The 26,792-nt window shown below is 44.9% G+C and overlaps 13 protein-coding genes across 13 annotated transcripts; 8 read left to right on the top strand and 5 right to left on the bottom strand.

The window, feature by feature from the left end:
• Window positions 1–63: 63 nt before the first annotated feature.
• On the top strand, window positions 64–2,962 carry V2V93DRAFT_369630 (glycogen synthase). Its single transcript, XM_066910072.1, has 4 exons — window positions 64–382; window positions 451–548; window positions 609–720; window positions 788–2,962. The coding sequence occupies exons 1-4, from the start codon at window positions 319–321 to the stop codon at window positions 2,605–2,607; spliced, it is 2,094 nt and encodes a 697-aa protein (XP_066765649.1). The 5' UTR covers window positions 64–318; the 3' UTR covers window positions 2,608–2,962.
• Window positions 2,963–2,992: 30 nt separating this feature from the next.
• V2V93DRAFT_369629 (riboflavin kinase-domain-containing protein) lies at window positions 2,993–3,702 on the top strand. Its single transcript, XM_066910071.1, has one exon. It carries the CDS (start codon window positions 3,066–3,068, stop codon window positions 3,624–3,626), a length of 561 nt encoding a protein of 186 aa, XP_066765648.1. The 5' UTR covers window positions 2,993–3,065; the 3' UTR covers window positions 3,627–3,702.
• V2V93DRAFT_369627 (uncharacterized protein) lies at window positions 3,643–5,503 on the bottom strand. Its single transcript, XM_066910070.1, has 2 exons — window positions 5,318–5,503; window positions 3,643–5,240 (listed from the first exon to the last, which is right to left on the bottom strand). Exons 1-2 carry the CDS (start codon window positions 5,414–5,416, stop codon window positions 3,804–3,806), a joined length of 1,536 nt encoding a protein of 511 aa, XP_066765647.1. The 5' UTR covers window positions 5,417–5,503; the 3' UTR covers window positions 3,643–3,803.
• Window positions 5,504–5,538: 35 nt separating this feature from the next.
• On the top strand, window positions 5,539–6,897 carry V2V93DRAFT_238522 (mitochondrial carrier domain-containing protein). Its single transcript, XM_066907079.1, has 3 exons — window positions 5,539–5,861; window positions 5,935–5,997; window positions 6,061–6,897. The coding sequence occupies exons 1-3, from the start codon at window positions 5,811–5,813 to the stop codon at window positions 6,859–6,861; spliced, it is 915 nt and encodes a 304-aa protein (XP_066765646.1). The 5' UTR covers window positions 5,539–5,810; the 3' UTR covers window positions 6,862–6,897.
• On the bottom strand, window positions 6,681–7,988 carry V2V93DRAFT_369624 (ribonuclease E inhibitor RraA/Dimethylmenaquinone methyltransferase). Its single transcript, XM_066910069.1, has 4 exons — window positions 7,757–7,988; window positions 7,548–7,670; window positions 7,437–7,484; window positions 6,681–7,376 (listed from the first exon to the last, which is right to left on the bottom strand). Exons 1-4 carry the CDS (start codon window positions 7,814–7,816, stop codon window positions 6,933–6,935), a joined length of 675 nt encoding a protein of 224 aa, XP_066765645.1. The 5' UTR covers window positions 7,817–7,988; the 3' UTR covers window positions 6,681–6,932.
• A 314-nt stretch (window positions 7,989–8,302) lies between these two features.
• Window positions 8,303–10,122, top strand: V2V93DRAFT_369622 (cytochrome oxidase assembly protein-domain-containing protein). The gene is made up of 2 exons (XM_066910068.1): window positions 8,303–9,401; window positions 9,470–10,122. The coding sequence occupies exons 1-2, from the start codon at window positions 8,327–8,329 to the stop codon at window positions 9,997–9,999; spliced, it is 1,605 nt and encodes a 534-aa protein (XP_066765644.1). The 5' UTR covers window positions 8,303–8,326; the 3' UTR covers window positions 10,000–10,122.
• V2V93DRAFT_369620 (TLC domain-containing protein) lies at window positions 9,949–11,591 on the bottom strand. The gene is made up of 3 exons (XM_066910067.1): window positions 10,846–11,591; window positions 10,489–10,782; window positions 9,949–10,411 (listed from the first exon to the last, which is right to left on the bottom strand). Exons 1-3 carry the CDS (start codon window positions 11,302–11,304, stop codon window positions 10,286–10,288), a joined length of 879 nt encoding a protein of 292 aa, XP_066765643.1. The 5' UTR covers window positions 11,305–11,591; the 3' UTR covers window positions 9,949–10,285.
• Window positions 11,592–11,830: 239 nt separating this feature from the next.
• On the top strand, window positions 11,831–13,515 carry V2V93DRAFT_369618 (kinase-like domain-containing protein). The gene is made up of 3 exons (XM_066910066.1): window positions 11,831–12,015; window positions 12,070–12,833; window positions 12,893–13,515. Exons 1-3 carry the CDS (start codon window positions 11,970–11,972, stop codon window positions 13,076–13,078), a joined length of 996 nt encoding a protein of 331 aa, XP_066765642.1. The 5' UTR covers window positions 11,831–11,969; the 3' UTR covers window positions 13,079–13,515.
• Window positions 13,516–13,568: 53 nt separating this feature from the next.
• Window positions 13,569–14,653, bottom strand: V2V93DRAFT_369614 (mitochondrial import protein Zim17). The gene is made up of 2 exons (XM_066910065.1): window positions 14,191–14,653; window positions 13,569–14,129 (listed from the first exon to the last, which is right to left on the bottom strand). The coding sequence occupies exons 1-2, from the start codon at window positions 14,608–14,610 to the stop codon at window positions 13,977–13,979; spliced, it is 573 nt and encodes a 190-aa protein (XP_066765641.1). The 5' UTR covers window positions 14,611–14,653; the 3' UTR covers window positions 13,569–13,976.
• A 226-nt stretch (window positions 14,654–14,879) lies between these two features.
• V2V93DRAFT_380250 (uncharacterized protein) lies at window positions 14,880–17,331 on the top strand (the record flags this gene model as incomplete). Its single annotated transcript, XM_066912049.1, has 4 exons — window positions 14,880–15,114; window positions 15,203–15,240; window positions 15,314–15,668; window positions 15,731–17,331. 4 exons carry the CDS (start codon window positions 14,880–14,882, stop codon window positions 17,329–17,331), a joined length of 2,229 nt encoding a protein of 742 aa, XP_066765640.1.
• Window positions 17,332–18,240: 909 nt separating this feature from the next.
• Window positions 18,241–21,211, top strand: V2V93DRAFT_380249 (uncharacterized protein; the record flags this gene model as incomplete). The annotated part of the gene is made up of 3 exons (XM_066912048.1): window positions 18,241–18,608; window positions 18,673–18,850; window positions 18,911–21,211. The coding sequence occupies 3 exons, from the start codon at window positions 18,241–18,243 to the stop codon at window positions 21,209–21,211; spliced, it is 2,847 nt and encodes a 948-aa protein (XP_066765639.1).
• A 53-nt stretch (window positions 21,212–21,264) lies between these two features.
• On the bottom strand, window positions 21,265–23,281 carry V2V93DRAFT_369605 (uncharacterized protein). Its single transcript, XM_066910064.1, has 4 exons — window positions 22,701–23,281; window positions 21,832–22,630; window positions 21,648–21,776; window positions 21,265–21,587 (listed from the first exon to the last, which is right to left on the bottom strand). The coding sequence occupies exons 1-4, from the start codon at window positions 23,160–23,162 to the stop codon at window positions 21,565–21,567; spliced, it is 1,413 nt and encodes a 470-aa protein (XP_066765638.1). The 5' UTR covers window positions 23,163–23,281; the 3' UTR covers window positions 21,265–21,564.
• Window positions 23,282–24,615: 1,334 nt separating this feature from the next.
• Window positions 24,616–26,778, top strand: V2V93DRAFT_369600 (major facilitator superfamily domain-containing protein; the record flags this gene model as incomplete). The annotated part of the gene is made up of 2 exons (XM_066910063.1): window positions 24,616–25,152; window positions 25,210–26,778. Coding segments are annotated over exons 1-2 (1,744 nt in total), but the record flags the coding sequence as incomplete, so codon positions are not given.
• Window positions 26,779–26,792: the final 14 nt, after the last annotated feature.

Genomic DNA, 26,792 nt, shown 5'->3' with positions numbered 1-26,792 from the left:
TGAGCGGCGGGAAGCAGAGAGTAGAATAAGTATAATAAGTAGAATAAGTAGATTAATTGGAGATAGAAATCAAGTATCAGAAGAATATAAATACAAAGCGAATATCTGAAGAAAGCAGATACCTGAGCAAGTGCAGTCAGATTTCTCTCACAACGACGTCATGCGCCGAACCAGCTGACTCCGCATCGCTCCCGCCTCGGGCTCCACCTTTACTCTTCCTCCCTCATTTGCTCTTCTTCTTATTCTCTCTTTTCTTTCATATCTCTTGCATATCCTTTCCTTTTTCTCTTTTTTCTCTTTCAATTATCTTTGCCTCCGATGGCCCACCGCGACGTCAAGCGCCATCTCCTCTTCGAGATCTCCACCGAGGTCGCCAATAGAGGCATGCCCCTCCTCCCCCTGCTAAATACCTCCTCCTCTGATAGCACTCTGCTAACTCCTTTACTCCAGTCGGCGGTATTTACTCTGTCATCAAATCAAAGGCCCCGATCACAACCGCTGAATACCGCGATCGTTATACCCTTATCGGTCCTCTCAATCGCAAATCCGTGCGTCCACCTTCTCATCTGCCTATCTTCTCGTCTCGCTAACCTTCGTCTCCACTGCAGGCCGCAATCGAGGTCGAGGAGCTCACCCCGTCCGACCCTTATATGGTTGAGACCTTGCGCTCAATGTCTGAGCGCGGTGTCCAGTACATCTACGGTCGCTGGCTTATTGAGGGTGCGTTCTAGTTCTACATCATCATGTATCATCATACTGACAACTTATTTCTTTGTCCTCCTCACAGGCGCCCCTCGTGTCCTTCTCTTTGATACTGGATCTCAGTATTACCATCTTGACGAGTGGAAAACTGATCTCTGGAACGTCGCTGGCATCCCCGCCCCGTCCGCAGACTCGGAAACAAATGAGGCCGTCGTCTTCGGCTACCTCGTCGCCTGGTTTCTCGGTGAATTTGTTTTCCACGATCGTACCCGCGCCGTTGTTGCTCACTTTCACGAATGGCTTGCCGGAGTGGCTCTCCCACTCTGCCGTAAGCGTCGCATTGACGTCACCACCATCTTCACCACCCACGCCACTCTTCTTGGTAGATACCTCTGCGCAGGCTCAGTTGATTTCTACAATAATCTGCAATTCTTTGATGTAGACTCCGAGGCGGGCAAGCGTGGAATATATCACCGCTACTGCATCGAGCGTGCCGCCGCCCACTCCGCCGATGTCTTTACCACCGTCTCGCACATCACCGCCTACGAGAGTGAGCATCTGCTCAAACGCAAACCCGACGGAGTCTTGCCCAATGGTTTGAACGTCATCAAATTTTCGGCTGTGCACGAATTTCAGAACCTGCATCAAGTTGCAAAGTCAAAAATCAATGATTTCATCCGCGGCCACTTTTACGGCCATTACGACTTTGATCTCGACAACACTCTCTACTTCTTTACCGCCGGAAGATACGAGTACCGTAATAAAGGTGTCGATATGTTTATCGAATCGCTTGCGCGTCTTAATCATCGTCTCAAAACCGAAAACTCGCAAAAGACTGTCGTGGCATTCATTATCATGCCTGCTGCCACTCATTCGTACACCGTCGAGACTCTCAAGGGTCAGGCTGTCATGAAGGCTCTGCATGACACCGTTAATGAGATTCAGGAGAGCGTTGGTCGTCGACTGTTTGAGCGTTCGGCTCGTCACAACGACGAGTCTGGTAAAGACTTCTCTGAGGATCTCAATGATTTGCTAACTGGAAGTGAGAAGGTGCTGCTTAAGCGCCGCGTGTTTGCACTCAAGCGGAACACCATGCCACCGATCGTGACGCACAACATGGCTGACGATGCCAACGATCCGATTCTTAACCAGATCCGACGGGTGCAGCTATTTAATAACTCGTCTGATCGCGTCAAAATTGTGTTCCACCCAGAGTTCCTGAATAGCAATAACCCGATTCTCTCACTTGACTACGACGACTTTGTGCGTGGATGTCATCTTGGTGTCTTCCCATCTTACTATGAGCCCTGGGGATACACGCCTGCTGAGTGCACTGTCATGGGTGTTCCGTCTATCACGACTAATCTGTCCGGTTTCGGCTGCTACATGGAGGAGCTTATAGAGAATACCTCTGATTATGGTATTTACATTGTCGACCGTCGCTCAAAGGGTATCGATGACTCGATTAACCAGCTCACGGATTATATGCTTCAATTTTCACTCAAGTCACGTCGTCAGCGCATTAACCAGCGTAACCGCACCGAGCGTCTGTCTGATCTTCTCGACTGGAAACGCATGGGACTAGAGTACATTAAAGCACGACAGCTTGCCCTGCGACGCGCATATTCGTCGTCGTTTGATGACGATGAGGATTACAGCTTTTTTGACGGTACTGAGATGAAACTTTCGCGACCGTTGTCGGCGCAGGCCTCGCCTAGGGACCGGTCAGGTATGATGACGCCGGGAGATTTTGGATCATTGCAGGAAGTCAGAGAGGGACTTGATACTGATGATTATGTCGGGTTCAAATTGCCTGAGGAGGATGAAGATGAGCCATTTCCATATCCGTTGTCCCTTAAGCGACCTACTGCTGCTCCTACCCCTGCTACTACGAACGGTGTATAAGAGATTGCATTATTTTGAGGGCTTTTTTTTTTTTTGGAGAAGAGAGGTAGACAAACGCCTTGCAAAATCTTACTGTTGCGTTTTGTTCTGATATTTGAGAGTGGAAAAAGAAAAATGGTGAATAGCTTTCGGATGCTTTGTTCGATGTGAGCCGGGCTTCATTGTGTTTTCTGTTTTGTTTTTATTTCTAGTCATTTGTATTCCTCAGTCATCTGTATAAATTTTTTAATAGACTTTGTTATATTGCATGTATTATTGTCTATACAATTCTATCTCATGCTGTCGTTCTTAGAGACTGCACAGCAAATCAAGACAAGCCATTAGAGAGTATTTTGTAAAAGCGCGTCGCGCCGCACGCGCGCCTCAATCAATATTCATTTCTCAGATTTTCTCTTAGTAATCCACTCTCTTTCGCCTTTGTAGTCGCATACACACGCCCTCTGACCTTCAGAGCAAGAATGTCACTAGAAGCACCATATCCAGTCTATATCGCTTCTCACGTCATAGGAGGATTCGGACGCGGGTCCAGCGAACTAGGAATTCCAACAGCAAATATCCCGTCCGAGGACCTTCTTGCGTCAGCTATTCCGCACGGCAAGACGGGCATATATTTTGGATTTTGCAAGATTTCAGGAACCTATGGAACGCTTACTAGACGAGACACACCAGCTGATGATGGCGAAACGAAAAGACCTCCCGAGAATGAAATAACTAGCTTGGAGGCTCCGATTGGTGAAGAGGATGGCGGTGTACTTCCCATGGTTATGTCATTAGGCTGGAACCCATTCTATGGAAATAGCGAGCCAAGCGCCGAAGTCCATGTCGTGCATAAATTTTCGCAACAGTTTTATGGAGCGAGGATAAAGCTTGCAGTGTTGGGGTATATTAGACCAGAGTCGAATTTTGTGAGTGTCGAGGCTTTAATTGATGAGATTATGCACGATATCCAGGTCGCGAAGGATAAGTTGGCGCAACCTGAGATAAAGAAGGTTGCCGAGGAGGAGTTTTGGAAAGATTGAATTTGTCTAATAGAGGTTTATAGATTATAAGTAATATTTTTGTTGATCGAATATGAATAACTTTTGCTGATTAGTACGAATAATCTCCCATCAAATCTACAAAGACCCAAAGCAAAAACAAAACCAAAAAGCCCGCGCCAAGAAAACCAGAACAAAAGTAAAGCGAGCTATAGAAAATCAATTGAGAATTGGCAAGAAATTACCAACAATCATCATTGGAATGTCAAATACATCCCGCTTTATAGTCCACGTACATGCAGTAGGAATCTTCCTTCCTGTCGGACTAAGTAAAGTACACTCCATCATCGTTGCTCCTCTCGAGTCTCCAAACGCAAGCTTGCTAAACCCTTCATAATACTCAACCACCGAATGATCATCCATGAATTCAACCATAAACGTTCGCTTGCCGAGAAGCTGCTCTTTAGTCCAACCGGTCAATATGCAGAATTCTTTACCGACAGCGGCTACCTGCCCAGTTCGACGCCAGACAATAGTCGGAGTACCTGAATACGATATGAACTTCTCGTACTCGAGTAAGGTTCGCTGAAAGCATTTCTCCATGAAAATCAAATCCTCCTCTTTTAAAGTCTTTGTACATGCGATAAATGATGGCCGGAAAGCAGCCATAGCTCGCGCGACGCGCATTAAATGCGGCCTATCAAACCGACTCTTCAAGTACGCAATCAGACCATGATAGCCAGGGGTATACGAAAATGGATGCGTCACGCTCGCATATACCGTCTCTGGATCTCGGCGGCGTCGCGGAGCAAGATGCGCTGGTAGTGCAGGCGATACATGTGGTGCAGGATTACTCGTCGCGTTATTATTTGCAAGCGTAGTAGCGGAGCCTGAAGCTGGTGGGCCCATAACTTCGTTCCCCAGTAGCGAACGATGCTGCGTAGCAGCTACCAGAGAGGAAGGCGACGGTTCGACAGCGGTGGGAGTTGGCGGACTCGCGCTGTTTTGTGGAGAATTTTCGTTTCCAGTGAGTAACGTCGCCAGACCTCGAGCCGCCCAATTTGAATCGCGTACAGTCATATCGGCAAATCCGTAGTCATACGATGGATTTTGTCCAGTTCCGCCAGTCAAAATTCCTGCTGTCGATGAAGTAGTTAGATCCTGAGGTCCAGTGCCTAGCATATTAGACAGGTACGAAAACTCCATGTTTGCCGTCTTTGACCCAAAATCGTAGGCTGAGAGATCAAGTTTGGCAAAAATACTATCTGTATTTTCTGGCGAGTCATCAGCAAGTGGATCAGTTCCTGCAGCAAGAGACGACGGGTCGATCGTGCCATGCGCGGGCAGAAACGGCTGGCTCTCACATCGCTCATCGTCGTCTTCATCAGGCGTCTGCGCGCGCTGCGTATTCCTCCCGTTAGTCTTATTGCTGTTATTACTCGTTCGACCAGATTTCGTCGCTTGCGGGGTATCAGAGCCCACCGGAGCGTCGTGCAAGTATTTAGCCTTTTTGCGCACGCCATCTTGGCAGGTTGCAGAGAGCCCGCGTTTGACGCAGCGCTGGCAAGGTCTCGCGTCGTCGCAAGTAAGATGAGCCTTCTGACAATGAAAGCAAGCACGAGAAGCTTTCTTTCGTTTTGGTCTACCGGTGCGTAACTATTTAAACGAAAAAAAAAACAGGGTGTTAGTCGCGCTAGAGGATTCATAGTGGGAGGGGAAAATGGGAAACTGACGCTGATACCGCTGCTTCGGGCCATTGCCGCAGTCATATTCAGCGTGATACCTGACGCAGTAGTGACAGTGCCCGGAGTAGATGATGTCGGCGGCGGCATTTCTCGATATGTATACAGTTTCAGAGAATAAGGAGAGGAAACAAGACAGGAAGAAGAAGGAGAAGAAAGGGCACGAGGGCAGCGGCCATCGCAGAGTGTGGTGGCTGAATTTGGAGCAGCACGCATCAGTATTTTAATCAGCCATCGCACCCGTGCTTCCCCGGAGTCCCGACTTATTCCGGAAATCCAATGTCCTACCTGATTTTGTTTACCTTTGTATTAAAATAATTATTCTTTACGATTACTACTAGTTTCGTGGTTTTTCATATTTTGTCTGCTCTAATAATCGTTCCGTTAATACGATCTTAGTGGGGCCGAGTCCCGCTTGTCCGCTCAGTGTGTTCAGCCAGCGCCGCTTAACACTGTTACAAAAAGAATTCATTTTCTAGATATAATGGCTTCTGATACTAGCAAAGACAATACCGCAACCAACGCTGTTATTAGAGTATGGCTCGTTTTATTCCCTGTACTATTATTGTTCTCTTGTTTTGCTAACGATTTTTTTTTACTGTGTTAAGCCAGCGCCATGGAAATCGCTGGTCGCGGGCGGTGTCGCGGGCGGTGTTGAGGCCGCAGTCACCGTAAGTCTATAAATATTTTTGTATGGTCCTCTCCATTTCTAACAGCGCTTGTAATGCGATTAGTATCCCTTTGAATTTGCCAAAACACGTCTTCAATTAGTGGACAAATCACAAACGGGTTCATCAAAGAACCCACTAACTCTCCTCTATCGTACTGCGACAAATGAGGGCATCAGCACAATTTACACCGGATGCTCGACCATGGTCATCGGGTGCACTGCAAAAGCAGCTGTTCGTTTCCTCGGATTTGACTCACTCAAAAAACTTCTAGCTGACGAAGATGGTAAACTTTCGGGCTCACGCGGTGTGCTCGCTGGATTTGGTGCCGGTATTCTAGAATCGGTATTCGCGCTCACGCCGTTCGAGACAATCAAGACTGCGCTCATTGACGATGCTCAGCGCGCTAACCCCCGATACCGGGGGTTTATTCATGGATCGTACTCGCTTATCAAAGAAGGTGGCGTGGGTGCCGTTTACAAAGGTCTTATTCCCGTCACTTTACGTCAGTCGTCTAACGCGGCCGTACGTATGGGATCATACTCGTTCCTTAAGCAAAAATTCCAGGCAATGGAGGCTAATCCTGATCCAAACAAACCACTTTCTGGACCAAAAACTTTCCTGGTCGGTGCAATCGCTGGTGTCATCACTGTATACACTACTATGCCATTTGATACTTTAAAGACGAGGATGCAGTCACTGGAGTCGAAGAAGGAGTACCGAAGCACATTGCATTGTGCTCAGCGCCTCTTGAATGAGGAGGGCGTCCTTACTTTTTGGAAAGGAACTACACCGAGATTAGGTCGGCTGGTTCTCAGCGGTGGAATCATCTTCACTATATACGAGCAAATCATCGCTATCTTATAAGGTATATGCTATTACTGCCAGAAATAGGAATGAAAAAATATAAAAGCTCTTTACTTGCCCTTTTTCCTACTTCACGCCTTTCTCAAACGCTTGATTGCATCGCCAATCGGTTCACCTTTATGTAGTGCCTCAAACGTCAAATCATCAATTTTCTTTCTCTCCGTGCATAAATCAACAACCTGCTCAACCTTATCCGCCGGAATCACCACAACACCATCAGCATCTCCCATGACAAAATCTCCAGGATTCACCCATAAATTATCCTTAAATTGCAAGGGAATATTCACTTCACTGGCGCGTGTGTACCCATTAGATCCTAAGATTGATATTTGACGCGCAAATACGGGAAATCCCATTTCGCGCTGCTCCAGCACGTCGCGAAATCGTCCATCCACAATAACACCGGGAGCACCGAGATACTTCGCTCTGGTTGTCATTAAGCCGCCCCAGCATGCAGAATACATTCCTTTAGGTTGAGATATGAACATAATCTTGCCAGATTCATTGTAGTCACACTGTTTCATCTATTAGCTCTAGATCATGGGCATGATTGATTACAAATCTGAAAATCTCACAAAATGTTTGGGAAGAGAGGGACTCGTTTTATCGCTAGCATCGACCATCTGATATCCCATTAATTTAGTATATGATATTCTTGACAAAGATCATGACTGAAGGATACGTACTTTCACGGTAATTGCCTCGCCAAAGATCTTTGTTGGTCCTGCCTGTCGTTCGGGTGAAAACATTGTAATACCGTCAAGAAATCCACCAAAAGGTACCTTCAGCTTTACAAGCGCATCTCCAATCTATATTCATAAACATTCAAGAACAAATCAGCATGCAAGAAAGAGATAATCACTGCGTCTGAAAAAATCATAGGCATTGACCGTACGTCACATGTAGCAAAGGTCTTGAGCACCGAAATTAACGCGACGGAGGGTTTGATAGACATTTTCAAAAAGATAAACTATAATTTGTACTCCGCTCGAATCGTTTGTAAAAAGATAAATCAATTGTGAAATCGGAAATTATAAAGAGTTTCCCGTTAAACCGAAACAAAGTCCCAAGCCGAGTATATCTGGGGATAACCCTTGCCCGAGCGCCGTTTCATATGCGGCTGAAATTGCTTGATGCTAACGCGAATTCGATAATCAGATTTAGCATTTGAAAGACTAACTAAGGTTGTAGCTTAAGGAAAGAATAAAATGCTGTCAAAACAGACTTACTGTCAAAAATCATAATTTAGTGAGCTTCGCAGAGCCTTATTCCCAAAGTATGCGATAATTCCGAGTCATGCCATACGCCGAGGAAGTCTCCCAATGTCTGCATATATGCAATAGTTTTCCACGCTTACAGCACCATATGTTCCAACATTGTGCGCATGAAAAAAAGTGGTCTGCCTCGACCAGTAAATTCAAAAAGAAATATCTCGCCTTGTGGTGAATAACACGCTTCCAGCAGCATGTCAAAAGAATTAGCTCGACCGGCGCTTTTCTTTGCGCATAATGCGCGATTGCAGACACTATTGAAGTTCTCGGGTCGACATATTGAGCCTATAGTAAAATGTGCGTCACCGCCTTCTCGCGCGTTCACCGCAAGAGCAGAACTTCATGAACGATTGTACGGGAAGCCTGCTGCTGCTATTGGATATGGCAGGGGTATTGGTAGTGCTTTATATGCCAATACGGGATTGAAGAGTGATAGTATGCAGAGGCTGTTTTCGACGGCAAGAGTTTGTAGAAATGTTGTTACTTCTTCCACTGCTGCTACTGCTGCTGCTTCTAGTGTTGGTGCTTCTGCTACTGCGACAAAGTCTTCGAGTAAACGCGTGCTTTCAGCACGACCCGTCGGACTCTGGCTTATTGGATCTTCATTTCTCGTCTTTGGAATTGTCGTTATTGGCGGACTTACTCGACTTACAGAATCTGGTCTCTCAATTACCGAATGGAAGCCCGTAACAGGTTCAATACCTCCACTGACACAGAAAGATTGGGAAGAAGAATTTGAAAAGTACAGACAGTCTCCTGAATTTAAACTTTTGAATTCAAATATGACGCTTGAAGAGTTTAAATTTATATTCTTCATGGAATGGTCGCATCGTTTATGGGGTCGAATAATCGGTCTCGCATTCGTCATTCCCGGCGCGTATTTTATCGCTCGCGGTCGCGTGTCAGTTCGAGTTACAAAACGGATAGCTGCAATTGCAGGGCTTATTGGATTTCAAGGTTTCATAGGCTGGTGGATGGTCAAATCTGGACTCTCGGATCATTTCTTAGCTGATGATGGCGTAAATGGCAAGTACAAGGACACTCATCCGCGAGTGTCGCAATACAGATTAGCTACGCATCTGGGTCTTGCGTTTATTGTTTATCTGTCGATGTTATGGACTGGGTTGGAGGTTTTGAAAGAGAACAGATTGGTCAAGGAACCCAATCAATCATTGGCTTTGTTTTCGCAGTTAAGGAACCCGGCTTTGAAAAAGTATAAGATCATTGCTGCTGGTTTACTTGCTTTGGTATTTACCACCGCTATGTCCGGTAAGTCAGCTCTAGTTATACTCTTTATGACTGAGCAAGCTCAAGTCTGATCTTCTTTTTTTTTTCAGGTGCATTTGTGGCTGGTCTTGACGCTGGCCTGATCTATAACGAGTTTCCTTACATGGGTGAGGGCTTCATTCCTCCAACTGCCGAACTCTTCTCCAATTTTTACAGTCGAGATCGTGACGACTCTGATCTGATTTGGCGCAATATGCTCGAGAACCCAGCAACTGTGCAATTAGAACACCGTATCTTAGCCACTACTACTTTTTTCTCAATTCTTGCTTTCCATTTCTACTCTACAGTTCTTAATAAGAAGGGTATGCTGCCTCGGTCTGTATTTAAAGCTTCACATGGTGTGATTGGATTTGCCATGCTGCAAGTCACTCTCGGTATTACTACATTATGGTATCTTGTTCCTATTCCTCTTGCAGCAGCACATCAGGCTGGAAGTCTGGCGTTGCTGACTGAGACTTTGATTTTATGTATGAGACTACGCAAGCCTAGGGGTGAAGTTTTAGAAATGCTGAAGAAAGCTGGTGCGAAGAATGCTTATTCGACTACTGCTGCTGTTGAATCAAAAGTATTAATGCCGTAGGTAACTTTTTGAAGTTTGTATATATTATAGTTGTCTATTTTTTACATTGGCAAAGATCGGAGCAACGAACAAAAGCCTTTTTCAATTACACTGTTGTACATAGAATATATATAAAAATTAAATAGATATTATTTTCTTTTCTCTTTCATTCGTTGACTTCTCATTTTGCCTCCATGCCTAAAGGCGATATAATATACGCCCATTAAGAAATGCAAATTCCTTGTTTTCAAGAAAGACGGGGTAGCTCAGACGGGGTAGCTCAGACGGGGTTCTGAGCTACAATGAGTCATTCCATCTTGTGTCCCTTGGCATTTTCATCCTCGTTTAAGATATCCGGTTGGTCAGATTTCTGGTTCTTTTTGGCTTGCAGTCTTCGTTGAGCGGCCCCAATCATTTTTGAGAACCAATACACCTAATTTCAAACATTAATAGCTTATTCATTCAGAAAAAACCATTAGTGAGCTTTGGAAGTAATGAGCAGTCACTTACGTTAAGGAAATCGAGAGAGACGTTCGAAGTGAGAATAACAGACGGTAGCCAAAGTGGCATACGCACATCGTTGAACTGTTTGTAAAAATCATAAATAAGCACACCAACAGACAAGAATCCCCAGACTATTCTCGCTAAGAAAAATGAAAGGAGAAGAAGGATGCCATTAATGACTTGAATCTTCTCAGGAACGGTGTTGGGGGGAAGATGAGTCGCAAACCAATGGACGTTTAGGAAGGGTGTAGAGAGTTCAAACATGAGGAAAACGGGACCGTAGTACATGAGGAAAGGCCGCTGTTGAAAAAAGGGTACACGTTAGTGGCCTGTAGAAAAGATAGGAACAAGGCAAAGTCATACGAAGCTAAGAATGAAGACACAGAGAGATGCAATCCCATGCACAGCAAATCCAGCACCAAACCACTTGATATACTTCAAACTAATATACGTATCCCAAGCAAAATATCCCACAGCAAAAGCATAAACTAAGCCGCCGTACGGTGAATACGCAAATAGATGATCAGTCTGAAGCACAGGGTCGAAAAAAGCGGGAAACGCTAGTGCGACAATGAGCAGGCACTGCACCTGGGACACGACGTGAATATCAAAGTTGATGCGAGTGCGCTTCGGTAAAGTGTTGTAAGAGCTGATTTTGGAATTGAAAAGAGGGCCAAGAAGGAAAAGACCTTGGTAGAGCCAGAATGCGAGGATGACTTCGTGGAAATGAGAGACTAGCGCTGGCAGACCCACGAATTCAAAGAACGACTCTAGCGCTTCCTGCACAACTGGAGGATACTCAATTGCAAGCGGATCAAGCATTCTGACAATCAATACTGCTAATTTGAAGAATAAAAATGTTGCTGAGTAAAGGATTGGGGTAATAGGCTAATGGCCTAATTTCAACCAAGTTGTATCGTCAGCACTGAGGCTTTCAAGGAACAAAAATTCGACAAAACAGAATCAAAAGCTACAGACACAAAATTTCTAGCAGTGATTTGCTGCCAGCTTGTATCTTTGCGTTGTTGTTGATGAACTGTTGTGTGCAAGGCTACGAAAGAGCGATATAGGCGCCAGCTATCTGAGTGAAGTTGTTCCCGGTCTCAGCCGGCTCCGACTTAGCCAGATTTCTTACCCATTATCGCAAATAAACCTTATTTATTTACGCGGCGCGTCGAATACGCGTTTCTGCGCCTCATAAAGTGGCTTAGCTGCGGCTGGTGAATGCTATCCCCGATTGAGATAAAAGACAACAGAGCAGGGGCAGGCTCTGAGAACCCGCAAACGCAAAACGAGGGGTTCGTTGCCACTCTGAGAACCCTTTTGTTTGTTGTCCCAACCACTCTCCCGTTTTCTCTTCTCCCGTACACGACACACTTGCAGCTACCTCTCGCTAGCGACTCACAGCAACTTGCTTCTTCTTCGAGTTTGTATTGATCCGTACCCCTTGCGTCCTTCCCGCTGTTTACTTTCCTGCGCCTCAAACCATGGTCGAGTTATCGGATTTCCACAAACTGGAGAAGATTGGCGAAGGTGCCTCTTTATTCTTTACTTGACTTCTTTGCATCTCTCTAACTACTGATGCAGGTACCTATGGTGTCGTCTACAAAGCGCGAGACACCACAAACAACAACCGAGTGGTCGCGCTGAAGAAGATCCGACTCGAGGCAGAGGATGAAGGTGTACCATCGACCGCAATCCGCGAGATCTCTCTTTTGCGCGAAATGCGCAATGAGAATATTGTCGAGCTGCTCAACATTGTTCATTCAGATAATCACAAGCTTTATCTGGTGTTTGAGTTTCTTGACCTTGATCTCAAGAAGTATATGGAGGCTATTCCCCAGAACGTTGGTCTCGGCGCCGATATGATCAAGCGCTTCATGTCACAATTAGTGCAGGGTACAAATTACCTTCACGCTCACAGAATCTTACACAGAGATCTTAAGCCTCAGAATCTGCTTATTGACAAGGAAGGAAACCTTAAACTGGCGGACTTTGGTCTTGCCCGCGCTTTTGGGGTGCCACTGCGAGTCTATACACACGAAGTCGTCACGCTCTGGTATCGCTCGCCTGAGATCCTACTTGGTGGTCGCCAATATTCCATCGGCGTCGATATTTGGTCGATCGGTTGCATTTTTGCCGAAATGGTCACGCGCAAGCCACTTTTCCCTGGTGACTCGGAGATTGATGAAATTTTTAAAATCTTCAGATTATTGGGAACCCCTGATGAGGACGTCTGGCCTGGTGTTTCGTTGTTGCCCGATTTCAAGACTACTTTCCCACAATGGAGTCGTAAAGATTTGGCGGCCCATATTCCAGCTCTTGATGCTGATGGAATTGATCTGTTAGAAGTGAGTATTCTCAATCTAGTGGCTACGTGTCGGTTTGCTAATCTTGTTTCTGATTTCAGGCTTGTCTTGTTTATGATCCTGCTGGCCGGATTTCTGCCAAACGAGCACTCAAGCACCCGTACTTCGTCGGCCATCAATCTCAGCCGATGAGGAAGGAAGACGCGACTATGGGTGGAATTTCGTATGTGAGTCATAATGCCATCGGATCGCAGTTTATCGCCAACAATATCAAGACACGTGCGTAAATTATGAGTCCATTTTGTTGTTGTATGGGTAAGTGGGCGTGCACAAGTATAGTTGGAGGCAGACAGTCAGTTGGCGGCGCTATCTTGTTTCTTGTTGTGTTTGTTTATTGGGATACTGTTTTATATTGTTTCTTTTGTTTCTTTTATGGAGGCCGCATTGATTCCAAATCAGCAAAAAATTACTCCTTGTGAAAAAAGGGAAATATTGGTGAAGAAGCAAGCAGTTCAGGTCAAGTGGTATAGTTAGTGTCAGTTTGATCTTGATGTCTTGATCGTCTTTGCAATCATCCTGTGGATTTTATCTGTTTTCGTTTTCGTATGGTCAGTTTTCATTGTCATCGTTTTTCAGTCATCTATATCCATGTTGTATGTAATAAAATCACTACCTTGAAGCTATATCCGTTAGCCATTACATGTTACATGAGTAAAATACAGCTATTATAGTTAAAAGTATACGTCAATTTTTTTGAAGAATTGAAAATAGTAGTCTAGGAAGTTAAATGGTATAATGTGGAGAATATAGCAGCCACATGGTGTAACTATTTCGTTGACTGTGACGATATCCCACATGGCAAAAACTCATGACTCTATGATTTCGAATAGAAGTATTCTGATTTCGAGCCCTAGTCTCTGTGTTTTCGATATCTAGAACGACAGAGAGTATGTATGGCAGAGGAAAATATGGCACCGTTTATTAAATTAACACAGCATATATCGTGTGCGGCTCACCATTATGAATTGTCCGAGTGCTGCGGGAGATAGCGACTGTAAGTGAATCTCGTTAAAAAGAATAGTATGTACAAGAAGAAATATTTAATATACAAAAATAAACAAAATATTTTTGGCATGTTTGTCTGCTCATTTTCAGAAACAAAAGAAGAAGCCTGAAGCTCTACATTCAATTTTTTGGAGTCGGTAATTCAGGAACCGGGATAGAGTCATCAGTAAATTCAAGAATGTCCTCACGATCGTCTTTCACTGTTCCTTTTTTGATTTCCTCCCCTGACTTTGCTAAAATGTCTTCTATAGTGATTCGTGTATCGGAAAAGATCTAAATATTGTATAGAAATTAGTACACATACCTGCTTTGCCATAGCTATATCTCCACATACCTTTAAATGGTCAGCTATTAAATGTCGATTCTGACAGTCTGGACATTTGATAAGCACAGTTCCAGTATGGTATGCTTGATGGGACATGAAGTGACTAGATCGTGTTTGACAGATTTTGCAAGTAAACGTGATGTTGTAAGTCGGTTTATCGATAGGTATTTTAGCTCTCGCTACTTCTCGTTCGGCACTATGGCTGTGAGAGTGAGAGTGAGAGTGAGAATGATTACAGCTACCGTCGGGTCCGTGAGTGTGTGTATGGTTGTCGCTGCTGTTTGCGAAAGCAGAAGATGAAAAGGGGTGGCGCTGGAGGAGGAGAGATGCTGTTGCGGAGGCGGGTCGACCTCGTAACAAGTGAAGTGCAGACGGACTTCTCATAACAGCTGCTGGAGATATGCGGGGAAAAAAGAGAGGACGGATCATGATTCGAATATTTATACAGGAGAGATAGTGAATATGGTGAATACGGCGAATACGGCGAATATGGATAACTCGAGGGCCAGGAACAGATGTCATCAATCACGTGACTAGATATGTACTTTTATTCAATAACTGCAATACATTTACACCATATTACAGAAATAACGATAGTCGTTGCGCGGCGTCGACGCACCGCAGACAGCATCGACTTCGGAATTAGCTCCTCGAGGGTTCCACTTCGCCATACTTTTGCCCGCCCTTCTCCAAAGCAGATGCACCGCCCACCGCTATCGCGTTCTACGTCGACTGCTTTGATAAAGACATGTTTACTCCTTTCAACAAATATCTCTCTCTTCTGTGGAATCCGCGGTAGTTTTTCCGCCACTGGACATCTTTATAAACGCGATGACGACGACGATGACGACGACGATGAAATTGAGGGCGCAAAGTTCTGGATTTTTATCGCAATTTCGATAACGCTTGTTTTGCTGGGTGGTGTATTTGCTGGTAAGTCTACTGCTATTGCTTTTTTGTTCTTCGCTCTTGCGTTGCCTGAATGTCGCGCTCATAAAACTAATCGGTTTACTTTACTCAGGTCTTACTCTTGGTCTTATGGGACAAGATGAAGTTTATGTATGTCCTTTTGTTCCTTTGAGCTTATGCAAATCGTTGTTCCGTAATGCTAACCGTATGTTCTGTTCAATAGCTACAAGTAGTCACTGAAACCGGCACCCAATCCGAGCGTCGCAATGCTCAACGTGTACTCAGCCTACTCAAGAAAGGCAAACACTGGGTGCTCGTTACCATGCTTCTAAGTAATGTCATTACCAACGAAACCCTTCCGATTGTTCTCGATCGCTGTCTTGGCGGTGGATGGCCGGCTGTTGTTTCATCGACCATCCTTATTGTTATCTTTGGTGAAGTTATTCCTCAGTCTGTCTCTGTACGTTATGGTTTAGCCATTGGTGCCGTTTTTACTCCGTTCGTCAAGTTTTTGATGTATGTTATGTATCCCGTAGCTTATCCTACTGCTTTGCTACTTGACCGTGTATTGGGAGAAGGTATGTGCTTTGTAACTTTCCTTCAATTTCCTTGCGGGCGTTTTTTTACTAACCATACTTAGATCACGGCACCGTTTACCGAAAAGCGCAGCTAAAATCTCTCGTATCTCTTCATCGATCGATGGGATCAGAGCGTCTCAACCGCGATGAAGTAACAATTATTTCAGCCGTCTTGGATCTCAACGAAAAGCCGGTCGGTACAATCATGACCCCTATCCAGGACGTCTACACCATGAGTGCTGATCGTATTCTCGACGAGGCTGCTGTCGAAGAAATTCTTAAAGCGGGATATTCGCGTATTCCGATTCATACTCCAGACGAGCCGTATAACTTCATTGGTATGCTTCTCGTCCGCATTCTCATCTCTTATGATCCTGAAGACGCGCAACCCGTATCTTCTTTCCCATTAGCGACCCTCCCCGAGACTAGACCCGACACAACATGTTTGAATGTTTTGAATTATTTTCAAGAAGGGAAATCGCATATGATGCTCGTTTCCGATGCCCCTGGTGAGGCTTATGGCGCGTTGGGAGTCTTGACGCTTGAAGACGTTATCGAAGAACTGATTGGCGAAGAAATTGTCGACGAGTCTGATATCTATGTCGATATTTCGCAAGGAATCCGGAGAAAATACGTCTCACCATTAACTCGTCGCACTTTGCCTTCGCAGTTCGTCGCTCAGCATCAGCATAGTTCCACTGTTGTCGGCAGCGACCTTGGAAGTTCAGGTCACTCCTCTTCTCATTTGCCTTTAAGTAGTAACAGTAATCGGCAGGATCCACTTTCTCAGTCCGTCATTTCGGCGATTGGGGGGTCATCTAGTTCGAGACCTGCAGGACCTCCGCTGCATGCTAGCGTCAGTCAAATGCCTAAAATGGAACCTCTTAATCTTGCAATAAGACCAAAGGAGACTGCCAATTCAAAAGTCAAAATCAAACGTGGTGCCATGGAAGATTATGTCCGTCGGGCTTCGACGGATAATGTGCGTAATGCTGCTTCTGCTAAATTTGGTGCTCCTGCTGCCGGAATTGATTTTGGCATAATTCATGAGAGTGAGAGTGCCGCGTTGTTAGACGGACCTCCTGAAGCTCCTAGCGACTCCTATAATCTAGGACACCGTGGATCCAGTTCTGGATCAAGCTCCAGGAATGGCACGCGGCGTCCGTCGTTTATTGAATTGGATCATCTTGATAGTCGCTCGAATAGTTTCAGTCATCAGTCTCCTTTTGACCGCGCGAATGTCAATACTCCTGGGTCGATGGTTAGTGAACCTGCAAGTGCTACGTCAACATCTAGACTGTTGGATGATCAGGATTATGCAAGCAATGGATCTGGTCGGCATCCTACTGGAGGCGGCGAATTCCACGCTAGTGGAATCATGGAATCAGTTCGTGAAGTTCACGGGTTTAAGAAAACCATCATTCAAAGTTTACCGATTCAAGATGCCGTTTCATCGGATGAGGACTCAGAAGACGATGGAACGGATGAGAGTTCTGGAGATTCAGGTCGACATCACCATCATCACCATCATCATCATCACCATGATCCATCCGATTTGGAGCGTGGTGAAGGCAATGGTGCGGGCGACTCTATTACGTCGTATCGCAAAAAGAAGAAATCAAAGAAAACTAGTAGGGCGGGCAGTTTTTTCTCGATTACTTGAGAGTTGATGAGACATGTAATTATTTTTATTATGCATGCTCAATTTTGATGCGTAAAGCATAAGCTGTACACTCTTTCAATAATTACACAATATACTCATTGTACAGACTAATGTGAACATTTTTAACTCATTGAACGAATCTATCGAACTGAGAGATTGAGTAAGTGACTATTCGTGGATTAGATTTAGATAGAGCACTTGAAGCTGACGATAAATGGTGAGATTCATAAAAACCTGATTATGATCGTACCATTACATAAGGCGCTCAGTCTTCGTTATTCTCGAAAATGGAATCGAAAGTTTAAGATAAGATTAATGAGACTTCTACGAAACTTTTCGTGCCGGGAATGGGTTTGGGAGGAGTGCGGAAGAAGGAATTTGAGTTCACGGCGCAAAAGCCAATGACATCACCATCTGAAATTGCATAGTGATATCATCTATCTCAATAATTTTGGGCTATTAACTATACCATAAAATATCTCCTGAATCAGGAACGTAGGAGTTGCGAAGAATTTTGTGAATATCTATCAAATTCCAGACCGACGATGATATTATTTCACAGCTTTGTAGCCGCACCAGAACGTCTCAGGAGAAGCCAGTTCCAACGTTCGCACAAAGTTACCTCAAAAAATACTAGCATTCGTTACCCTTTTGGAAGATCATCCATAGAACATTCTTGTCAAGGCAAGACTAGCTACATAGCGATAGGTAGGGTCTAGCTTTTCATGATCAACGAGACTTCTCGTCGTCTACATCCAAATATGGTAGATCTGCGGAGTCTATTTCCCCATGTGTGTAACGACGGTCACGCACTCGATGTGTGGCCGCGAAATCTGATCCAGTATAAATGACATCAATCACTTCAATTGATCTATTCAAACTTGACAAGGAGAAACAAGACGCTGCACAATGGATTCAGATACGCGCGGACTCGAGAGTGTCGTTGAGAAGATGCCTCCATCTTTGTTCTCTATATTCAATCCGAGGGTTAAACTTTCTACTGCACATCCCCCCGTTCTGACTCGAGATCCTCCAGTTTCGACTGGTACGACCAGTGTCGCGGCTGTGATTGCTATTGTGATGGTATTCCTTTCGCTGTATCCGCTGATCAAGTTCAAAAATTCCAAGAACAAAACTGTCAATATTCTTACGGCTGTGTCTTCAGCTGTTCTAGCTTACTCGTACTTTGTAATTGCTAGAGGTGGTGGCTATACTCCGGTATCCGACTACTTCTGGCAAACCGCTTCCCGCGCAGTACGACCAGAATTCTATTACAGGTAATAACGGTTTTACCTTGCATCCAAATTTCATCGCTTTAGAGTCTTTACTGATGCATATTAGACATCTGGGTTGGACAATCTCCGGGCCATTGATTCTGGTTGCCATGTGTTTTTTCTCTGGATTTTCGGTGTTTTCAACCATGGGTCTCAGTGTATTACTCGAATTTTCAATTGGGTCTCTTCTTGCTGGATCTTTGACAAAATCTGGATCTAAATGGGCTTATTTTATATCCTCAGTGGTATGTTATTCTTCTGTGTTATAATATATTGTGATTTTATAGTAACCAATGAACGGACAGTTTGCGTGGATATTGACTGTCTCTGGATTCGGACCCCGGGCAAGGGCAAGCATTCAATCGTCATCGGATATTACACCCATGCATTCATTTGCTCGTACAGCAACTCTAATGGGAGCTCTTGGATCGATATTCCCCATCTTCTGGGCTATAACTGAAGGCGCTAGCTACGTCGGCCCTACTGTCACAACGACTCTATATGGAATCTTGGATTTGTCTACTCTTTTGATAATCACGCACTTTGCTGTTAGCATCAGTAAAGAAATTGCTCTGCCTCCTAATGGAGATTTTCAGCCAGCACCAGAGGAAAGTAGCGGCGTGAACGAAAAAGATGTACCTGTTCGTGGCAGGTCTTTGTCTTCAAGTCGTTATCATGGATCTTTTGACAATGAGGAGCAGATGACAGCGGTGTCTGATATCCCTGTAAGCGAATTGGAAGACCGGTCAAATGTTGCAGAATTGCCTGGTGATGTATCCTATGCTTCCAATAGCCAATCAGCAGCGGAGGCAACTGTAGATGGACAGTCAAATGCTGGAGTGTTGCCTTCTGATGGATTCAATTCATCCAATAACCGCAGTATGCAAGACATTGCAGCCGCTGCGACTATCGGAGCCGCTGCCGGTGCTACATCGTATAAGAGTTGGGAATCTGAGCGGCAGCCTGATACTTTGAACAATGCAGAGCCTGTCTCGGCTTTCGAGAACGATCTAATTGATCACAAGCCCGCTGAAAACGCAAAACTTGACACGTCAAAAATGTACGACGACGATCACTTTAACGCTAAAGATATCTCGGTTGACCGCACTGTAAATTCTGGATCTTCTGCTGATGCCGTTACTCCTTTGGCAGATAGGGCTGCTGTTCGATCGCCAGGATTGGTGAGATTTGGCAGTACTAAGAACTCGTCTGCCAACGAGGGACATGAAGGTGACAGTGCGGCAGGGGGTGTCTCTCATGAATTGTCCGAGCAAGAAGATTTAGGCGTGAATAGTTCCACAAAGTCTGACAAAGGTGGCAAGCAGAATAATATCAAAGCAGCTATTATGAGCGCTGTAGGCGCAGGTGGATACAACGGAAAAAAATCTGTTTTGAACGAGAACGAAGTGATCAAAGGTCGTGCTCGCAGCGGTACGGCACTCTCCCAATCGGCGGACGATGAACTTTCTCCTGCCGACGCTACGTGCGGTGATGTAGGACAGACCACCACTGCCAACCACACTGCAAGAATGGCCGGTACTAGAGCTGCAGATAAAGTAGGGGATATAGACGCGCCTGATGACGGCAAAACCGCCAAGTTCTCCGACAACGATGTGAACATGTGTACTTATGTGCCGGCATCCTCTTTGGGTGAATCAAAAAAGGGAGCAGTTCCTCGAGGTACTGTGCAAGGACGGACACATGAGCAGAGTACGAAACTGAACGTCGACAGTAAAGAAGTAACGACATCAGCACACGAGCCCGCAACTACCGGTACTGCTGCGGCATTAGGGGTTGCGGGAGTAGGTGCCTCAAAAACTTCAAATTCAGCAATTCAAAAAGAATCTGCCGGCGAAATTCAATCAGCTCAGGAAGCATCTGCAGCTAGCCAATCAGATTCCATTGTACCGTCACAAAATGCAGCTGGTGCGCAGCCTGCAAGAGGAGGAGACGCATCTGAAGTTTCAACACAAAAGGGTATATCGTCTCCCGCACAATTGCAGTCCACGCATCGCAAAGTTATTCGGACAACTGCAGGCCGCTACATCGACCCTGATGCCTCTGTTACCGAAAACATGTTTCGCGAACCATCTAGCTACGGTGGTCCAATGGCTACCGAAGTAAATCCTGATGAGGTTTCTGATAGTGATTTAGGCATCACAGGTGATCTTGCACAACATTTTGCGTCTGGAAAGGGAGATCAGAGTATGGGAGATGGAAGGGAGGAAGGTAAGAGCTCTATTACTCAGAAAATACTTGCCCCGCTTGGATTGTCTAAAAAGTCCAGGCAAATCAGACAACAAAAGAAACAACAAAAACAATCACAGCAGCAAAAAAATTCAGCAAATGATAAATCCTCAGAGGTTTCATCAGGAATTATGGACGGGCAAGAACAGAATGAGGCTTATACCAGCACTTCAAACTATACATATGGGGATCATGAAAATCTGCAGCCTGTCGAAGTAAAGGGTACAGACGGTCAACCGAGGAGTATGCCACCTGCAACTGAAGTCGTACGTGAAGCGAACATCAAACCTACTAAAGCTCGAGAACGTGAATACGCTAGTGAAATAGGCAAACAGGGAGAAGAAGCAATAGCTGAGTAGTAGATCTATGAAGCATTGTTTTCAGATGCTTATTATGTGGTGGGAGTTAGGTTGTGTAATGTTATGAATTTAACCAGTCTGATCTTTGTTTTGGCGCTCGAGTTGAACTTTATAATGCATAATTTGGATTTCTTAAACCCGAGACCGTTCCAGCAAAATGATCGGTCTTCTTACAGATGTTACACAATCAAACGTTTTTGTAAATTATAAGAATCAAAATCAGCTACTTTTATGAACCGTGTCCCAAGAAGATAAAATAGTAATAAATGGCGAAAAACATGAAGCAATTTTTGAAAAATAACCCAAGCTTTACGGTATAATGTGTGATTAGGGCAAGTCTATTTCAACGGCGCTTATTTCAAAGAAACGAGCTTGACTGCAGGATGACATTCATTAGTACTTGACTTTGGCAGCTTTGCGAATATTCTTAACTTACCTTCGAAAATGAGGGTTGCGTTTCCTGGAATATCAGGGGGAGCACCCTTCTTGCCATAAGCAAGAGCCGCAGGAATAGTCAAACGACGCTCACCCTTGAGAGCCATACCCTTAAGGCCAAGATCCCATCCTATCGACACTATTAGCACCCGACATATTACACTGTAGAAATAAAAGAAGCTTACCCTTAATGACCTGTCCCTTTCCGAGATGGAAAGTAAAAGGCTTGCCTTTGGTGTTGCTGTCAAAGATCTTTCCGTTCGACTGTAGCTTGCCAACGTATCTGACGCCAACCTTCTGTCCATTCTTCGCACCAGGACCCTCTCCAATAGTTCTGTCCTCGATAACGAGACCGTTGTCAAGAGTGACGGTCTTAGGAGCAGCCGCAGCTGGAGTAGGGGCACCCTTACCAGTGGGACCCTGCTCAAGGTTCTTGGCAAAGGCAACCTTTTTGTCCTTGGGAGCTTCTTTCTTAGCCTCCTCCTTTGCAGCCGGAGCAGGGGCGGCGGTGCCATCGGCAGCCTTCAACTTCTTGAGCTGCTTCTTCGAGAGTTTCTCCTCCTTCTTTGAATCCTTCTCGATCATCTCATCAAGATCCTCCTCGTCCTCAGCGGCACGCTTGCCAGAAGCCTTCGCATTGGACTTCTTCTTGGCCTCAGCCTTCAGGATTTTAGCTTCCCGTTTAATCTCCTCCTCCTCATCGCTATCAACAGGAGTGATACGTGGATGATCTTCAAGATCATCAAGCTCATCAGACTCTTCGTCAGAGGGGAGTCCTGCAATAAGCTCATCCTCATCGGGACTCAAGTCGTAGTCATCAGAATCATCATCATAGTCAGAGTCAGACTCGGAGTCATAATCGTCTTCGTCATTGAATGGGTGGCTAACATAGTTTCCAATCAAACTAACGGTGTAGGAACCAGTGACCTCAAATAGCACCTCCTCGTTAGCGTTGATCACGAGATCAAGAGGCTGCTGGTAAGACTATTCAAAAGCGTTAGATAGCGGCTCCATGGCTGTTGTTGATCATTTCGCAAAAATTTTAAACACTTACAGTTGACGGAGAGAGGGTGCAGACAGTGACAGGATCAACTTCAAGCAAATCATCATCATCATCATCATCTTCTTCTTCTTCTTCATCCTCGTCCTCGTCGTCCTCGTCCATGTCAACGTCCTTATCAGAAGTTTTGCTGCCATTAGCCTTCTTACCCTTCAAGACCTTCTTCGGCGCCTCTTCCTCTTCCTCGCTCGACTTGTCGTCTTCTTCATCGTCCTCATCTGAGTCGTCCTCATCGTCCTCATCTGAATCCATAAATCCACCCAAAGCAAATGGATCAGGTCTCTTAAGAATTCTCAGAGTGCTAGGAGTCTTCTCACCATCGACAGACTCGGGATCAATCGCCGCCATTGTGATGCGAACAGTGACCGGGTAGTCGTCATCGCTGATTGAGACAGGCACCCCTGGAAGTACCTTGAGTACGTAAGTCGCGATAGGAATTAATGACGTGTTCGACATTTTTCTTCAATATATTTTCTAAGCCTTTATGTTGTGTTTTTTGCTGTAACTCTGTGAAATAACAAAAAGAGTGTGGCAAGGAAAGTGAGTAGAAAGGAGACTCTCAAGACAAAAAAAACTTGGTACGCGCGAAGAATAAACAAAAAATCTTTTTTTTTCTCCCAAGCTCAGAAACTTTATTTATGGTGTTCAAGCTCCCAATGGTACAATACCCAATTGATGACGATTACTTAAGAACTTAGTAAAAGTAAAGCAATAGTTGTATCGTAAATGTCTGGCTATTCTGTCTACAATGGCTATCTGCATCAGTACCCCTAATTTTTTCCATTGCTGCTAAATGAACTAATAACTATAACTGTTAATAGTTTGAAAGATCTGCCTCGGCACTACAATTTTGCTAATTTGCTGCTCACAAAGCCGAGCAAGAAAATTTACAGCGCCATTCAAAGGTTGCTCAGAAGCGTTTCTGGGTAAAAACGAACATACTATATTATTCATTTAAAGAGGCTACGGATATTTGAAGCAGAAAGCAAGTGCGATGCGGTGCTGTGCGAAGAGAACGCGTAAGGCTCAAATGCATCGCAAACACGAATGATTGACGATTGGGTTATGCTTTCGAGACTTTTGATGCCACTATCCAGTAAGGCGTCATAGTCACACAGTATGATACAAAGAACAGTAAGATAAGTAAAAGTGACGAACTGATTATATCTGATCAGTGCGAGAGGATGGCCTGATACAATTCGAGACTGATCCCGGAGATTGGCCTAAGCGTTTTCTAATCCTAATCGGCTTATCGCCCGTGGAATTCAAAAGTCATCAAGTTCATGAAAAGACTGGACATTTGGAACCTGTTCATGATGCTAAAATAGAAAATTGAGATTCAGAGAAATGATAACGTTATCGATAACTACTGCTGATAGAGTTATAATCATAAGGTACGGTAGTGCCATAAAGGGACCAGACCAGGTGATGACAAAAGTAGTCTTAAGCCCGGAGGCATATACGCCATTTAGCCCAGTTCTAAAACAATTACTTACCAATTAATCCAGCAAGAGGAAATCTCTAGCGAGCTAACTTTAACGAAGCTGCCGTCAAGATCAATCTTGCATTCTCATAAACAAGGACCTATCGCAACTGCTTTAGCTGAGTAGGTGGACGAGCCAGAAATCGCTGGTGTTGGTAGTTCGATGTTGACATGAAAGCTAAGTAGTCGTTGCAGACCAAAGCAATACAATCACAACACTTGTAAATGGATCTCAGAAGAGAGGATTTACACGAGAATGAACTGAGAAACCTGATTCAGCGAAATAGTCCATATCTCCATGCTAAATTGTCTAAAAGGCCGGATTTAAATCAACTTCGTCACACGCCGAGGCCAAAATCTTCACTAAGCCATTTATCGAAGTGCGCCTGACTCACGTAATCTGACTCGTGCATGCGGCGGCTGTCTTGGTATTGTCAACGAGCGCCTCCAGACTTTGGACGGCTTTGTTACGTGAGCGCAGGCACTCGCTGCTCCAGACCAGCGCCCGAGCGCCCACTTAGTTTACAAGGCTACTTATGGAAAGGGACCTACATATATAGAGCACTTCGCCCGTTATCGTAGCTATGGCGCTAACTCATTAACTGTATTTACTTTGCGTCCAGAACAAATGACGTCTCTTTCTGTTGATGACGAGATCATTATCGAGTCCGAAAAGATTGTCAATGTGGAGAGTCACTATAGCGATAAGCATGTGTCCACAAGCGAGAGCATAAACTATATCGATCCCGAAGCGCGTCCCCAGGTATTCAAATCGAATCTCCATGAGGCAGCCGCTGTTCTTGTGCTTACTTTTGCAACGGTTATGAACACGGCGTCGACAGGCGTCATGTCGATCGCTGTTCCTGCTCTTGCTCGGTATTTTCAGATCTCTGGTGGAGATGTGTCGTGGTCTGTCACTTCATTCCAGCTGATGTCTGGAGCTACTATCCTATTATTTTCTGGGTATGCAGAAATCTTTACTCATTATTACAATTGAAGCTTATTTTTGACAATTTTTAGAATTGCTGATCGAATTGGTCGCAAGAGGTTGGTAGTAGTCGCTTATGCCTGGTTCGCTATTTGGTGTCTTGCTGCGTCGTTCACCACCAATCACATTGTCTTTGACATTTGTCGAGGCATGCAAGGTCTTGCATCTGCGGCTTGTCCTTCAGCAGGAGTCGGTATTCTTGGCTCGACTTACAAGGATGGCCGCCGGAAGAATCGTGTTATGGCCGTGTTCAGCGCTGGCTCTCCATTTGGCGCGTTCTTGGGTATAGTCACTGGTGGAGTTACGATTCAGTACATCAACTGGCGAAGCATATTTTATCTTTACACGATGGTTTCCACCTTCTTTACGCTACTTGCAATTTTCGTCGTTCCGGGTGATAATATTAACGACAATATCAAGTTGAGTCCGAAGCAAGTATATAAACGTATCGCAGAAATTGATCTTATTGGGGCCACGCTTTCCATCTCGGCCTGTATTGCTTTTGTTCTGGCAGCCTCGCAGGCTGCATCTGCCGCAAGAGGTTGGGCGAATCCTTATGTCATTGCTATTCTTGTGCTGTCTCTTGTTGTTCTTGTTGCTTTTGTATGGTGGGAATCGCGAGTGGAGAATCCTCTTATGCCACTCCGCATCTGGAAAGCTAAGGGTTTTGCTGTTTCTATGGTTTTAATATTGTTTTCATGGATGGGTTTTACTGGTGTTCTTAGCTTCTATGGTGGGCTATATCTGCAGAATATCATGGGCGCTTCGCCGATCAAATCTGCTTTCTACCTATTTCCGCAGACACTGGCTTCAATCGCGGCTGTATCGATAGTGGCAGCTATCCTTCACCGAGCTTCAGGTAGATTGATTTTAGTTTTGGCTTCACTAATGATGCTCACGTCTTCCTTACTATGGGCGCTTGTCCCCCTTGGACTGTCGTACTTTGCGATGATTCTGCCGGCAGTATGCCTCGAAGTCATTTCCGCCGACTTATCATTCAACGTCATCAATCTTAATACTCTCTCGACGGTTTCGCGAGAGGAACAATCTACAGCGGCGGGAATCTTCTACACAATTAGTCACATTGCTGGATCCCTGGGTGTTTCCTTGTCAACATCGATTGTGTCAAGTATTTTGCGTAAAGAAACGATTCCTGTGCAGCCAGACGGAGGAATGATTCTTCCAATTGAGATACTTGCAAAGGCATATAAGGGATCGTTTTGGTTTGCTGTCGCGACCAGCAGTGTTGCGCTTATTTGTGCTGTGTTTGCAAATGTAGGAAAGCAAGGCGCTCGTGTTGAAGGATGCGACGAAGAAGCTGCGAGACTTTTTGTTGCCGAGGAAGATGAGGAAGAATGTAGATCGGAAAGTGAAGATGAATTGAGTCGGTTGATTGGCGGTGAGATGGTGAGGAAGTACAACTCTTTGGAAAAGAGATTGATGTAAGATACTTGGGTGTGTGGGTTTTAGGTTGCATGGTGTCGATGGGGTTTTCCTTCATAGGTATTATTTTACGGTAGCGGTTCTGTAGTTGCATTGGATTGAGTTCATAGTAATAAAAATTGACATTGATAGCAAAGAATTCCTGAAATATTCTCTTGCCACTGTATCTATA

The sequence above is a fragment of the Kockiozyma suomiensis genome, assembly GCF_038497685.1.
Source record: "Kockiozyma suomiensis strain NRRL Y-17356 unplaced genomic scaffold V2V93scaffold_7, whole genome shotgun sequence".
NCBI lineage: Eukaryota > Fungi > Ascomycota > Lipomycetes > Lipomycetales > Lipomycetaceae > Kockiozyma > Kockiozyma suomiensis.
Note: the sequence above shows the minus strand (reverse complement) of the source record. Positions and strands in the feature narration are given on the sequence as shown.